At 34.4% G+C, this 16,312-nt stretch overlaps 2 protein-coding genes across 4 annotated transcripts; one reads left to right on the top strand and one right to left on the bottom strand.

The window, feature by feature from the left end:
- The first annotated feature begins 9,121 nt into the window (after positions 1-9,121).
- LOC122518440 (facilitated trehalose transporter Tret1-2 homolog) lies at positions 9,122-13,102 on the top strand. The gene is made up of 9 exons (XM_043637382.1): positions 9,122-10,120; positions 10,201-10,378; positions 10,442-10,577; positions 11,288-11,496; positions 11,570-11,839; positions 11,920-12,142; positions 12,341-12,537; positions 12,625-12,804; positions 12,890-13,102. The coding sequence occupies exons 1-9, from the start codon at positions 10,104-10,106 to the stop codon at positions 13,043-13,045; spliced, it is 1,566 nt and encodes a 521-aa protein (XP_043493317.1). The 5' UTR covers positions 9,122-10,103; the 3' UTR covers positions 13,046-13,102.
- LOC122518441 (enolase) lies at positions 13,073-16,267 on the bottom strand. Of its 3 annotated transcripts, none has more exons than XM_043637383.1 (7): positions 16,161-16,267; positions 15,490-15,586; positions 15,229-15,402; positions 14,994-15,151; positions 14,610-14,910; positions 14,228-14,514; positions 13,073-14,160 (listed from the first exon to the last, which is right to left on the bottom strand). In XM_043637383.1, the coding sequence occupies exons 2-7, from the start codon at positions 15,550-15,552 to the stop codon at positions 13,839-13,841; spliced, it is 1,305 nt and encodes a 434-aa protein (XP_043493318.1). In that variant the 5' UTR covers positions 15,553-15,586; positions 16,161-16,267; the 3' UTR covers positions 13,073-13,838. The 3 variants fall into 3 exon arrangements, with proteins under 3 accessions (XP_043493318.1, XP_043493320.1, XP_043493319.1); XM_043637385.1 differs by lacking the exon at positions 16,161-16,267 and adding an exon at positions 15,971-16,087; XM_043637384.1 differs by lacking the exon at positions 16,161-16,267 and adding an exon at positions 15,713-15,736.
- Positions 16,268-16,312: the final 45 nt, after the last annotated feature.

Raw genomic sequence — 16,312 nt, 5'->3', positions numbered from 1 at the left:
AATAATTATTTTTACGACGACTGAAAAAGAAAGCAAAAAAGAACAAAAAAAAGAAAATTACTAGTCAAATAAGTAAGAATTTACAAGCAGACGAATTTTTGTTTTAATTAGTCGAATTATTATTATAATTACATAAACATCTATCTAATTAGTATTAAGTTATTATAATTATGATCTTTCTAAAACTATTATTATTGTATATGGAAATTCAATTGAAACGAAATTACGGAACATAATCAAAATGAAATGAAATAGTAATAGCTCGTAATAATGATTTTTAATAGTAACGATGAACGACTCTTTATTAAACATGGGCACGTTTTAAGGATGATTAATATGTTTCATGTGAACACGTAAACGTATCAAAATAAATATTGAAATATTGAAATAAATAATGCAACGAGTCCAATGTCTTTTTCCAAAGTTCTAATCATCAAAATCTTGTTAATTATTCGTCGGTTTACGTTGTTAGATGGATATATTAGTTAAGATACGCCATATTGATCATAGTATCAAAAAAAAAGTAACATAGACTGTCGTCTTCATAGACAGGAATGAGAAACTGTTGGTTATTTCTCGAAAAAATATTATATGTACTATATTTATATTTATAATTATCCTACAAATAAATTCGAATTTGTGAATAAAATAACTAAGGTGAATTTGTATTGTCTTAACACCCATAAAAAATATGTTTCAGGTTAGAAATCATTCGAATAATGAATCTTTTTCCAGGTTGCATTTTAAAAAAGGAAGTTAAACATTTGTCAGTCTGATAACAAATTTTTATCATTTTTAGCATTGATTGAAAAATTCATATTTATATTTATAATTATCCTACAAATAAATTCGAATTTGTGAATAAAATAACTAAGGTGAATTTGTATTGTCGTAACACCCATAAAAAATATGTTTCAGGTTAGAAATAATTGGAATAATGAATCTTTTTCCAGGTTGCATTTTAAAAAATTGAAGGGAAACATTTGTCAGTCTGATAACAGATTTTTATCATTTTTGGCATTGATTGAAAAATTCATATTTATATTTATAATTATCCTACAAATAAATTCGAATTTGTGAATAAAATAACAAAGGTGAATTTGTATTGTCGTAACACCCATAAAAAATATGTTTCAGGTTAGAAGTAATTGGAATAATGAATCTTTTTCCAGGTTGCATTTTAAAAATTGAAGGGAAACATTTGAGCCGTTCAGTGCACACATCGATTAACTCCACTTCTTGAAAAATCTTAAATTTATGTGTCAAAGCACTTGGTATATTCATAACTTTTTATATTTATAATAATAATAATAATTATTTATAATAATAAATTAACACCATTAAACGGCAAAATTAGTTTGGTCATTGAAAACTAAATAATTTATTTGATAAACCATTTTGATTATTTTTCGGCTTTTTGATTATTTTTGGTATTGATTGAAAAATTCATTAGAATAATTGGGAAAATTGTAAAGCTCAAGGTAAGAGCAAAAGGGGGGGGAAAGTAAAAGCATGCCAAGATCAAAGAACCGCATATCGAGCTATCTGCTAACGTTGAGCTTACCACTAAAGGACTCTAATATCCCACAAGGTTAATGTTACCACGATACCACTTAAGAGTCTCCACTTTCGTTACTTCTATCCGGGATAAGCTCGAAACCTAGGAGAACTAAATTATTCTTACGAGTTAGCCTTGAATCCAAAGATATCAGAACAGGTAGGAATGAGCATAGGTGTACTCCAATTATAAGATAATTCTATACCAAGGAAATGAATTTTGTTGAAATACAAGTTTACGATATTATGGTGTTGTGATGTATAACCTGTGTGTGTTCATGTGTTACTTCTATTTTTTTGACTACTTTGAAAAATAAATGATCCATAAAATAGGATTCTCCTATCACACACGCAATTCAATGATTTTTTCGACGGTCCCCCTTTTACCCAGTTGCTTTCGATTGTTTAATCAAATTACGAAAGATATGAGTGAGGGTGAAAGAAAACAAGATCTAGAGCCTCGATAAGCTCGTTGTAAGTTTCTTGCTCCCGTGTCATTCTACTCCGTGGAGGAGGACTTACGTAGACATCCTGGCAAAATTCAGAGAATTCGCTCCGAGCGGAATATAATCTAAGCTTTTTATTTTCTCTTTTATACGGTAATATTATGGAAAAGATAGATAATAGTGACTGTGGTGGTGGTAGTAATAGAAAAAAGAAAAAAAAGTAAAAACATGAGAAAAGATTGCAGCGTCGGGCTTTTTAATTTTCTTTAGTTTTTTTTTAATTAATTTTTAAACGGACTCCTTTGGAAAAATAAAGATTGAGCAAAGGTAAAGGTTTTGTTACAAACCACTTCGGTGTAAGCCTCGAAATAATAATTAATAAAACAATAGTTGTAGTATTTATTTTATTATTATTTATTTAATAACATTTTATTGACCCTAAAGGCCATTTTTTAATTACAGTGTAGTACAATGTAATGTATAGATAAAACAAAACGGAAATGAAAATGATGTAATTATTATTAAACTTATAATTATATTAGTAGTAACGCACGGTAAGTAGATAAAAGTCAAAAGAAAATAGTAAATAATAAATAAAAGTAGTGAAATAATGGTTAGTAAAAATAAACACGTTGTTATTGTTTTTATTTTTTTTTTTTTTGACGCAACTATTAAAGAATATTTTTATTCTTTAATGTATGTCTGCACGCGTGTCATGAGTTTGCCACGACCCACATTGCACGTAACACGTTCATTTTATATAATAGCCTAATCGGATTATATTCAATTATCATATAAGGACATAGAAAGGAGCATTCCGTTAAACTTTGACGATGGGGGGCGAGTGGGGGTATTCATTTCCAAGGATTTTTTTACTACTAATCATTTCATGCTAAATCAAATTTAAATCGCAATGATTTAAACGATATAAATGTACCTGCGTGTGTGTGTGTGTGTGTGTGCGTGCGTTGGAATTACTTGATTTAAAGTCTCGATTTTGATAGTAAATTATTACAATTCCTTCGAATGAAATGTTACGAAGATAGCACCGATAAAATGATCTCCCTTTAAAGACCATTAAGTACAATTCTATCCAAGGTCATAAAAAAATCTACCTTGACACAGTTTTGCGTTTAAACTGGCACGGAGGTTAAAGACACTGTGCTGTCAGTCATCATCCTTTGAACGCACGTACATTCCTATTGGATGACCAAGTTTTATTTTCAAAATAACGTACCTACCCCCCACCCACCCCCACAACTCCCACACGTATCTACTAATTATTTCTATTCTTAAAATAGTTGTTCTTTGCGCAAAAAAAAAGAAGAAGAAGAAGAAGAAGAAGAGAACAAAAAAATACCTCGAGGATCTGAAAGATAATTTTTCTTACCGAACTATCGTAACTTTGAAAAATCCTTCTCGACGTTTTTAGCCAGACTCCAAGGATATTCTTGAGTAAAAACATGAGAATGCCTCGGAGGTAAGGAAAAAAGCAAGTGGGGTGGGGGGGGGATGGTGGTTTAGGATGAAATGGAAGGAAGGAACAGAAGAGGATGGTTTTAAAAGAAGGGAGGAATAAAAAAGATAAGAAAATCCATTCTTCGATCTAGTGTCTCGAGAGAGTACATTATTTTTTATCTCTCACCTTTGGGCTTTATATCTAGTTTGTGAAATAAAGGGAAAGGGAGATATCATCCACCCTTGATTAGTCGGAAACTTTATTACAGTATAGTTCACGAAATTAGGATTTGAAGATGGAAGTAAAGAGAGGAACACACAGAAGTATGAAAGGAACAATGCAGGTGGTATATGCAAGTAGAGTGACACCTTGATCCTTTGAATTTTTTATGCAAGGGACGACAGACAACACATTGCGGTGTTACATGCATGATGAAGTGATTAAACGTGAAAAGAATTTAAAGGACCTTCCGAATCTCTTTATTTTCCTACATTCATTTATGTTCGTTACGTGGGTTGATTGAACCACCAATCCTGACGTGGGTTAATAATATTCAAATAATGTAAAACCTTTTTTTACCTTTTTATACGGAAATCGTCTAACGATTGCAATTACCTTGAATCCTTGAGCAAGTTCGATTAAAATAATTATAGTAGAATGTGTAACATTTGAATGTGAATAGGTATGAATATGTAACTTTGTTTATTATTTTGTAAATATATATTTATGTATAGTCTTTTTTATTTATTGTTCATTTCTATGTGTATATTTTATCTATTTATTTATATTTATTTTCGTATGTATTATTTCTTTCGTGTTTTTGTTTTCTTTTTTATATTTTAATTAATTTATTTATTTATATTTATATTATTTTATTATCAGTATTATTTTTATACCATCTTTATATTATCTTTATCTTTTTAATATTTAAAATGTTTGAATAAATGTTAACACCGTAAATGTTTGAATAAACGAAATAATATTAATAAATTATATAAATTATATAAATTATTATAAATATTAATAAATTATATGAATTTCTTATTTATTATAAAAAAACAATTCATGAAAATCACATTGAAAACATCGTTTTACGCGTATTTCCACCCTTAAACGATATACAAGGAAGACAATATTAGGGATGGTTATTCGTTAATAAACAAATCTATTCAAAAGAGGTGATTTTAATGATTAACAATCAAATGCAATTTTGATATAACGTGAGAGAAGTGGTGTTACGACAGGGGATGATCGAACAACGGTGCAGTATGACAGAGACGAATCGAAACTAATTTCGATGGAATAACAAATGGTGATCGTATATAGTTTAGCATAAGGTTTGTTTTCAAAGCATACATAGTTTAAGCTTTCCAGGTGTGGATTAGCAATGATCGATAATAGATTAACGATTCATGTTAACAAATAATAATTCTTGTTATAGATCCGATTACTCGAACAAATCCGCAATACAAAAATGATGCACAGGAATAATCGACCATCCCATTTATGGGATTTATGGGAGGTAAACCTTTCGACAAAATCCAATACTAGGATCCAAAAGTATTTTTTATTATTATTTAAAAGAATGAAATATGTTTTGCTAATAATTGGACTCCATCTAAAGTCAGACGAAAATTCGATCGAACAATTTGAATTCGTAAAGAAAAATACAAAGTATAATATAACGGGTGTATCGAAAAAATGAACAAAAAAAAAATGAAATAGGAAATTGTCGGGGAAAAAAGAAAAGAAGAAATGAAGTGAACGTTGGTAATGGTTTTGGGTCGTTCATTTCGATGGAAGGTGGTAGGTGAAGGATCGGCCGATAAGAAAAAAGAAAAAAGGACAATCCTTCGAGATTGGCTCGTTCGATTTCCGAAAGGGGAAGAAAACTTATGGTCGAATTCTCCTTAAAAAGGTCAGGATCAATCTCGAGAAAACGAATGAATTTAATAATTTTTGTCAAGTGCCACCTAAGATAAACCGGGATTTTATTTGCAGTTAACGCGGACCGATCATTATTTCCGACCAGTTAAGCTTCGTCTTTAAATTCGAGGGAAAATGCCGAATGCACTTTATGTTAAAGCCTTCAACGATCTCGTTCTTCTATACTCCAATTTAGAACTGGTGTATACCCCGAGTGCCAGGCTCGGATTTTACAATTCAAAGGCCCCGAGCCAATGAAAAAACCCCCCTCCCAATTTCGAATTGTAATCATTTGATTTCGTTAATATTAACTACAAAATTCCGCATTATTATTTTATTGCAAAATTGTAGACGCCCCCCTCCAAGTTTTCAGCTTTTGTTTTCTTCCCCATAAATCCACCATCCCCCCCAAAGGCCTCTCATCGAAGAAATCTACTCGCTATTTGGCTCGGTCGTAATTAACAACGCTTAATTTCATCTCGATAATACGTTTATTATTATTATTATTATTATTATTAATTTTGCCTGTGATTGATACTCCCAAAGTTCTTTGCCCATAGCGAAATTCAATCAGTTTGCTCTTAAATATGTAATAAGCGTACGCGTATGTATATATATATAGATATATATATTGCATTAACGTATAACGCAAACCGAAGCCTCAACCAAGCCGCGCATGAAATTCATTTCGCAACATAGGAATGGAGAATAGATGCTGAAATATAGGATAAATTATTTAACTCCTTCCGGAATACTGATGTCTCCACGCTTTTGCATTTTCTGTTTTTTTTTTTTTCTTTCTTTCTTTCTTTCTTTTTTATTCGTACGCAAGTCTTCTCTGATGAAAAAATATTACAAAATAAATTTCGAAATAGAATTTGATTTTATTCTTCGTTGATATCACGAAAATTGATTTTTGCAATTTAGTTTTCCCATCCAAAGATAATCCTCTCGCGTTTATCGATAAGAATGGGAAAAAAAATAATGTAATTGAAAAAAAGGCATTTAGTTTGATCGTAAAATCGAAAGTCAGCAGCGTTATTTGCAGTTGGATCGCGACGTTTGATCGCGAATGACACATCGATAACAAATGAATTTCTATTTTCGTAGCTCGTAGCTCGTTGCGTTCGTGCTCCTCGTTAATGTTGGAATAATAGGTTTTCTCTCTTGGTGTGTGTTCTTTTCCTTTTCTTCCAAACAGGATACACTAAGGTTTCCTTTCGCTTCGTCCAAGTGCCATCCTCGATAAGTACTTTGCCAGAACGAAGGAACGAAGGATAGAACGCGAAGGAAGAAGAAAAGGATCTCGACACCCTTTTCCATTTTCTTCCGCCAACCGGCAGGGAGGTAGATAGAAAAAGTTTACCTTACCCTACTCTACCCGATGTATTTTATGTAAACGCGTAACTGTGTTCGTGCGTTCCATCACGAAACCCCTGTTATTTTTTCTCACTTTTTTTTTTGTTCTCTTTGAAACGCCTTCGCATTTTCACTCGAAAGCAAACCGTGTCATCTTTTTCTTGATGGATCTTACATTGAAACGATGCGAACTAAAAAAGGTAGCCCGAAAAAGTTGCCGAAAAAGTTGCCGAAAAAGTGACGAAAATATTACGCGAATACTAAATCAAAAATATACCTCGACTCACCCATTACAATTTTCTTTTACGTTACACCCAAATATGTAAACCAGATAATGTAATAAACAAATTGTGATTTGAGTGGAAAATTCGAAAAAGTTTCTCGTTAAATTCGCGCATAGTCGATCAAAAATATTTATCTTTCTTGTCGGGTTGAGCTCATTTATCACAGACGGTTGTCCCCATTCTCATCTTCGAAACCTTTCACGACCATCGTGCAAAATATTTCTTACGCATTGTCATACGCAACCATCGGTGGCGTTGGGTGGAGGGGTGAAGGGGGTTTAGCCCCGTCCATGATGGATGATGGATGACGGGCCGATCTTTTGGTTGCTCGAATAATCGCTGAAAGATTGTCGATCGCATTTCTTTCTCATTTTTTTTTTCTTCTTTTTTTTTTCTTGTTTGAATTTACAGTAATCGTTTCCTATTTACTTTACCCGAAGTAATACATTTCCATCGTAGATGAAATATCTCGGGAAAAGAGAGCTAGTTATTTGTTAGGAAACGGTTATTGGCAGATTGCCATAACGTTTGCAAAACAATGCTTGCGTACGAACGCGAGATAGATGAAAAATAAAATGCTTATGGAATGACTAACGCGTACGTAAGATCAAATCATTTCAATCTCTGTCAAATATGCATACAAAGTTTTTCGCATTCTGTGTATACCGTAATAGCAAAATACGATCACGCGGCAAGTGAATTTTCAAAGAAATATATAATCGAGTTGTTTCTTTTTTTTTTACTCATACAAAAATGAATTTTTATCGGAATTTTAATGAAATAATCGAGTATTCATACCGATCGATACTTACTATAGAGAAAAAAAAGAAAAAAGGAAAAAGAAACGTCCAATGAAATTTGAATACGATTTCGCGAATTCAATCGAATAATTTGGCGCTTTAATTAAATCGCGTATCGATCCCTCCATTGAAATTTATTCGTTTTACTGTAACGTAGTAGTGGTATTGGCAGGTGAATACGATCAAAAAAAAAAAAAGTAATAACTGGATTGTAAAAGTTCTTTCCTTTTCTCGAAGGATAATACTATACCATAAAGTATAGTTTTGTGTCGACGGTTTGAATGAATGACTCGTGTTGCAGCATTGGGCCACCTTCCGGTTGGCCAGGTTATTTTGACCAAACCTTTTGTTTTTTCAAACGAACCGAGAGAAACGTCGAACGACTACCACCAGGAAGAGGAGGAGGAGGAGGAGGATGAAGAGGAGGATGAGGAGGATGAGGAGAATATTCCACGGATTTGTCTTTCTCTTTCTCTGTTCTGCGAACAACTTGCGCGATGTCTCTTTGCGCGAAAATCGATGCAGCAACGGCAAACAACGCGTTGAAAGAAAATGTATATCGAGAAACGTTTATTCGTATCATTGGATCGTGTAATGAGATAGGATACGCAATATACACAAAGGGAAACTATCCAAAAAGGGTAGAAGAAAAATTCAACAAATAATAATAATAGCTAGCTAGCATTGTCACCGATATCTTCAGCAACAACAATCCAAGTCAGATGTAATCGGTCAAGTTGAGCCGTCATCCTTGTCGTCTAGTTATCCGAATATCGGGTCAAGGTTATCAGGCTCTCTAATGGACGAACCACCGGTCGGTCCAGCAGAGTCGTGGTGGTGGTCACCGTGATTCTTGATAGCCACGTTGAATCAATGGCTATCATCTCGGAAATGCCCCTGACGCAACCCTGACAAACAAATCAAGGACGGGACTGTTCTAATGAAAAGAGGTATAAAAGTATATTATTATTATTGTTATTATTATTGCGAAAGCATTGCGAAATTATTGCGAGATTATTATCAAATTTATACGAGTACTAGGTTTGCGAATGTACAAATGGGAGTGAGAGAGAGAGAGAGAGGGAAAGATAGAACAAGGTCCGGGTAATAATTATGTGTGTTTTACGATCGTAAATTATACCGTCTCCGTAGTATAACAGTGGTAACGTCATACGTGAATATATTAAATGAAACGAAAGAAGCATTGTTTCGTAAACGTAATAACTTGTACAAATAACAAATACTACGAGGAAGATTCGAAGAGTATTCGTTTGATTTTTCTCTCGGGGAAGGTCAACGAGCTAAGATCTTTGATCGCGATTATCGTTACGATTGACGCGTGTAAGTGTAAACGAGACAGGAGAATCGTTCGAGAAAGGGACCTTAATCAAAGTGAGCGGGTTTATAAGAGGGCGCACGACAAATGTTTCACTCATAGTTCATCGAGGAGTCAGTCTCGCGAGTTAAAGCAAACCTAATTCCAACCGACGTTCGTTACTTTGTTTTTTTTTCGTTACCTTTTCACACTTTACCGGTTTTCTTATCTTCTTTTTCTAATTAAACTTATCTATGAAAGAAATTTATCGGTGTGATTTTAATATCCCGTCGACGAATATCATCGACCAATAGAAAAATTGGAAATTGTTTGTCATCAAACGACTACTTTCTTCTCTTCGTGTTCTCAATTTTGTTGTTCTCTGGGAAGAAGAGAAACAAGTATACCGCGTGATTTAAATCGATTCGTTCGAAGGAACAAAACAGAAAAGAAAGCTTTGAAATACTTGGGTGAATGGGTGGTGAATGGTGGAAATACGAGACAAGGAATCTATTGAAGAAAATTCATGAAATTTCTTATCTAATCATAAATTGTGTTTCTATTCATTGGAATAAGATCGTGCATTTTACTTAATCGGATTATCCATATCTTACCTTCCGGATTTTTATTCATTAAAGCGACACATCGCGGATATAAGAGAAATCGCTGTTAGATAAGTCATCCAACAGAAAATTACTGTTTTTACTTTCCTACCAGTCGTTATTTACGTTCATTATATAATGGTGGATTCCTAAAGTGGAAATAAACGTGATCATTGAACGAACGAACGACCGACCGACCGGTTGCGAATGGAACGACGACGAAAAGAAATCGAAAATGTTTCAACATCGAGCTTGATAACGAAGATAATGAGTCACGCCGAAGGTATTCGAAGGAATCTCTGATAAGTTAAATAGATAGAAAGGAAAAATTCCACAAATATTTCTGTTAATCACCATGGTGCACGATACGAGGTAAATTATTATGCAATATGAAGATGCAAATGAAATGAGAATTTCTATTTAAAGTAAGTAAGATCGTTCGATTCTCGCAGCGAGGAAAACCAATCCATGTTGGGGTACAACACGAGCAAGTATACAAAGGTTATCAAGACTAAAGATGTCATCGAAGATATCGAAAATAACAACAGCAATACGAACTTGGACGGTTTGTACGAGGTGGAAAATGTCATAACTCGATACTCGTCCAATCGGAAAGCAATTTTTGCCCAGGTAAATGGACATTCGTTGAAAATTTGGAATACGATTTGGAGGGTTTCCTTATTATTATTTCAGTGCTTGGTAGCTGGTGCAGTTTTATTATTGGCAGCAGGTGCAGGGATGCCTATTGGTTACAGCGCTGTACTTTTGCCACAATTATCCGTGAAGAATACGAGCATGTACGTGGATCGTGAACTGGGATCGTGGATAGGCGAGTAATCATTCTTCCTAAATAATGTTATGTTTGTGTAAAGGTAGGATTCATTGGTCATCACGGTTGGACCATGACCCACTCGAGAGTAGTTGCTTTTTCACGGGGATAATCGAGTATAAGCCGCGGCGAGTCATTTGTCACTCGACGATTAACATCCATTCCCTTTGTTGGATCACCGGAAACTACTCGTAACTCGACTAAATTATATTACATTTCCGAAATCCCCAATCTAATTACTTTCCTTTAATATTCGATCTTATTCGGATGACTCTTCGAAAAATCAAAGCAAACGAATATAATATGGTTCGGTTTATTTCGTTCAATTTCATTAAATTAGATCTTCGGAAAAAGTATCTTTTCGCGACTAAAAGGATTACGATAGATGGGCAAACGGATTGCATTCCTTGCGAGAAAATTGGGACACTGCGGATAAGAAAGGAATTTAACGTTTGTTCCCTTTGTATTCTTCGTACTTCTATAAAAACTCTCCATAAAAGGATCAAATGTTTGTTTTAATGTTTCGTCTGTCTAACGATTACAAGCCATTAAAGGAGCTCAATGCGTTTCAATTGATACGAAAATTGGTCATTCTCGTAAAATGAAAGAAATAAAAATAAATAAATAAAAGCATTTGCGTGTACGTGTGTGTGTGTGTGTATGTGCATGACATGATTTTTAACCATAAGATGAATAAAAATTGTCCACAGCATCGGTCCATAGTTTGGCAACTCCGATAGGATCGCTTCTCTCGGGTCCATTTCTCGACACATTAGGCAGACGAGGATGCTTGCAATTATCCGCGATACCACTTTGCCTCGGCTGGGTCGTAATGGGTTTTGCTGAAAACATTCCCACTATACTCGTCGGCCGAATCGTCTCCGGTTTCGCAGTCGGATTTATGGCTGTACCGAGTCAGGTAAACGAAATTATTACACTTTTTCTACTATCAAATATTTCGATAGATAAAAGTTGAAAAATCGTGTCGATAGGTACTCGTAGGAGAGACCGCCGATCCAGGGCTTCGTGGAATTTTATTTGGAAGCTCTTTCGCAGCTTACAGTTTCGGGATACTTTTGATTTACGCTTTCGGAGCATCCTTCGAATGGAACGTCGTTGCTTTTTGCGGCACAGTTTTACCCTTCCTTGCCTTTACCTCATTTTTTTTCGTACCGGAAAGTCCCGCTTGGTTGATCAGACAAGGAAAGATCGAAAAAGCTAAAAGCGCATTGTTGTGGTTGAGAGGAGGCGATACAAAACAGGTACAACTGGTATCCATTCATTTCGTATCGTTTCGTATCGTTTCATTCGAGATAATAAACTGGATGCTTCGTGCCTCCAGATGAACACGGAAATAACTATATTGGAAGCCAGAGCGAAGCACGATGCTGGACAGAAATCGTTAACAACGTCATTTGGTCAACGAGTATCCTCGACGTTGTCCACTATCGTTAGCCCTAACGTGCTCAAGCCCTTGTTCATCATAAACATCTTCAATGCTTTGCAATTAAGTAGCGGAACCTACGTAATAGTCTTCTACGCGGTTGATCTCGTTCGAGATATCGGTGAGTTGTATAGTATTATCTCAAATTTGATATATGTTACGGTCAATGTATATTTCGATCATGTTTGTCATACATTGCAACCTAACATATACAATGCAGTATATACAACTGCAATATACTTTGCAGTAAAACCTTCGAGAAAAACATATTTCAATTACATTTGTATTTTCGTTTTGTCATTTTCCTATCTTCATACAGGTGGCAAAAATATGGACAGTTATTTAGCCGCCATAATAACGGCATTGACGAGATTCTTTTTCTGTCTGCTAGCTTGCATCTTACTTCTTAAAATTGGCAGACGTAGTCTTGGTATTTTTTCAGCGATAGGTACGAGCCTTGCTTCGCTCGTACTCGTGGCATATACTATGATAAAGGAAGAAGAATCCGATATGGATGTAAGCCGTTTTATTTTTTTTCTCTCAGATTAAATATATATATATAGATTTTGCATAGATTTCAAATTGACGCATTTTATATTTCAGGCATACGTTCTTGGTATATGTTTGTTCGCTTACGTTGGCACCAATACCGTAGGTTTGTTCACTCTCCCGGGCTTGATGATCGGCGAATTGTTACCGCAAAAGGCTCGAGGTATCGCCGGTGGTTTCAATTTCTTTATTTTCAACATTTTACTATTCCTTGCAACGAAGTTTTTCCCAACGGTATTTATACTTTTAACTATTTTTAAATCATTTGCATAGATATGTTCGTATTCGAGAGATAATGTTCTGTTATATCGAATTGTAGATAAATAACGCGGTAGGTATAACCGGTGCCTTTGCTATCTTCGGTATATTTGCATTATTAGAGGCAATTTTTGTCTACATTGCGCTGCCAGAGACAAAAAATCGTACGTTGGAAGAAATCGAAGATTACTTTCAGGTAAAAACAAAGAATACGTAGTTAATCGAAATAAAAACGCATCGTAAGTCATTGTTCGCAACATATTTTTTTTTTCAGCAAAGTAATTTACTGTGGATTACCAGATCGAAAGAACAAAGACAAAATAATGGAATTATCGCGAGGCATTCTTAAATTATTGTCCGCTGTCTCGCAGTCGTGTGTAAATAAATGCGTTTGTTAATTTATATTTCGAATTTATCTCCTTTTGAGAATATAATTTGTATTTTTGATAAAATTGTTAATTAGTAAAGTAAGTTGTATAAAGATACCATTGAGTTATATATAATGATGTTAAAATTATAATACAATATTTGATAAACATTAAACTCATTGTACAGAACGATACTTATTTTACAGACTTCACTTTTATTTATCGATTCATTTGCACAGATATGTTGAATAACAATGTTTACTTCTTCTAGAAGATAAATATATAACAACTTTCTATTCCGTTTAATGAAACTTCGTTTCGCATTAGATAAACCCTGTATACACCTATCTTCTGAACAATATGTCATAGTTATAAATATAATTGTCGCATTATAGATGTATTATTTTTGTACGATAAATGACAACTTAAATAGATTATTTATTATGATCACTGTTTAAAAAAAGAAAAAAAAGAAAAAAAATAACAACAAAAAATAGTAGAATACACGTTTGATCTACGCAATGAAGCTGTTTCTAATAATACGTAACGTGAATATACATCGTTATTACGTAAATTGATCACTTTAATGTACTTTTAACAAATGAACTTTGTAATATGACCGCATAGTATACAGTTTCCTTTTTAAGCGTGTGGATTACGGAATTTTTCTCCGGCGAATTTGGCAGCTGATCCAAGTTCTTCCTCTATACGAAGGATTTGATTGTACTTGGCTAAACGTTCGGAACGACATGGTGCGCCAGTTTTAATTTGACCGGTCGACAGGCCAACAACCAAGTCAGCGATGAACGTATCTTCAGTTTCTCCTGAACGATGAGACACCATAGTGCCCCATCCATTTTCTTTACCATATTTGTGAGCAGCGATCGATTCGGTAACCGAACCAATTTGGTTGACTTTTAACAAAAGGCAATTGCAAGCCTTCTTCTCGATCGCTGTCTTGATTCTAGAATATGAAATAAAACGTATATGAAATATAACATTCGAAATAGTTTTCTTCGTTTCTCGCTTACCTAGTTGGGTTTGTCACAGTGAGATCGTCTCCCACAATCTGAATTGGGGTAGCAGCTGTCAAGGATGCCCATGATTCCCAAGCATCTTGATCGAATGGATCTTCGATCGAGACGATCGGATAATTTTTCACGAAATCCAAATATAAGTTTTGAAGTTCTTCCGGCTTCAAGTACGCGTTAGGGTCGGACTTTTCGTTCTTGAAATCTAAATCGTACTTTCCGTTTGTGTAGAATTCGGACGCAGCCACGTCCATACCAATTTTTATTTTTCCTTCATATCCGGCCGTCTAAGGATTTACGAATAATCGTTGTTATATCGATTGATTATCGGATAAGAAAAATATTTAACAAATAATTCCACCGAAGTATTTCTAATTCTTACTTTAATGGCATCCATGATCAAATTCAAAGCTTCTTTGTTTTCCAAAATGTTTGGAGCAAAACCACCCTCGTCGCCGACAGCGGTAGCATCCAAACCAAACTTCTTTTTAATTCCTGCTTTGAGGTGGTGATACACCTCGCTGCCCATTTTCATAGCTTCGGTGAAGCTGGAAGCACCGGTCGGTAATATCATGAATTCTTGCATGGCCAATTTATTGCCAGCATGGGATCCACCATTGATTACGTTGAAGGCGGGAACTGGTAAGATGATATCATTGTTTCCAGCCAATTCTGCGATATACCTACAATTCAAGAATACAAATAATACCATCAACTACTGATTCTAATATCCTGTATCACATATATATGATCTTCAGCGACGTACTTGTATAATGGAATCCCTTTCTTAGCAGCTCCTGCTTTACAAACAGCCAGTGAAACGCCTAAAATTGCATTGGCACCAAGTTTAGATTTGTTAGGAGTCCCGTCTAATTTAATAAGGAAATTGTCAATTTCGGTTTGTTGAGTAATTTCCAAGTTGGCCTAGAAAAATATTCGTATCGTTGTCGTTGCATATACACGTATATACATATCGAAATCGTTATCCAAAGCTTATATACCTTCAATAATTCAGGAGCAATAATAGAGTTAATGTTATCCACAGCTTTGAATACGGATTTTCCATGATATTTCGATTTATCGTTGTCTCGAAGCTCCAGAGCTTCGTGAATTCCCGTTGATGCACCGGACGGTACAGCAGCTCGGAAAAGACCACATTCTGTGACTAGGTCAACCTGAAAATTAACCGATAACATCGTAACATCGTGAATTTCATGAGAAAATAAATATTCGAATTTTCTTCAAATAAACTGCATTGTTACCTCTACGGTTGGATTGCCACGAGAGTCATAAATCTGACGAGCCTTGATACTCTTAATTGCCATATTGTTGATTATATCGCAGTTCACGGATGAAAATCTATAAATAACGTGACATGATTACAACTACGACCAATATATCAATCAAAAGTTCATCTATATGCGCGAGCTTCTGGTATTTCTATTAATATAATCTTTCTCCGAAGGTATTAAAGAAAATATTTACAGTTTTGATAAACGATGATATTAAAGAATTAAGATTACGATGCTCGGTATTTTACTTTGTCAGAAGATACACGCCTTTGAATAACTTTTAACCTTGACAAGGTCAACGCTAAGGGGACCCACTTAAGTGCATATATAGATGTATCAATGATAGAGACTAATCTTGCCTTTTTTTTTAAATATCTAGACACTACAGATAAATCACGACACGATAAAAATAAATAACACAAGGATTTCTTATTCTCGTATTGAAAATTACCGGTACGCCAGAAGATCTTATTCGACATGATGCCAATTGATCGTTCTAATATACTCTTACAATTGCAATTAAATCCGATCATGATGACGATTAAATACAATGAAATTGGATTAAATGAAAGAAGATATTTATGAAAAAGTAATATATTATCAAATGACACTTATGCAATGAAAGATATCCGTTCGCTTACCAAACGTAACGATCTACTCGGATGGTTGGAACCAGAATGAAGTAACAGACTATCGATATTCTTCTATCTTATTTCGAATCGACTTTTATCGATATTCTTCTATTTTATCTCGAATCGACTTTTATCGATATTTTTCGATCTTATTTACAATC

The sequence above is a fragment of the Polistes fuscatus genome, unplaced genomic scaffold (genome assembly GCF_010416935.1).
Source record: "Polistes fuscatus isolate 324 unplaced genomic scaffold, CU_Pfus_HIC Scaffold24, whole genome shotgun sequence".
NCBI lineage: Eukaryota > Metazoa > Arthropoda > Insecta > Hymenoptera > Vespidae > Polistes > Polistes fuscatus.
Note: the sequence above shows the minus strand (reverse complement) of the source record. Positions and strands in the feature narration are given on the sequence as shown.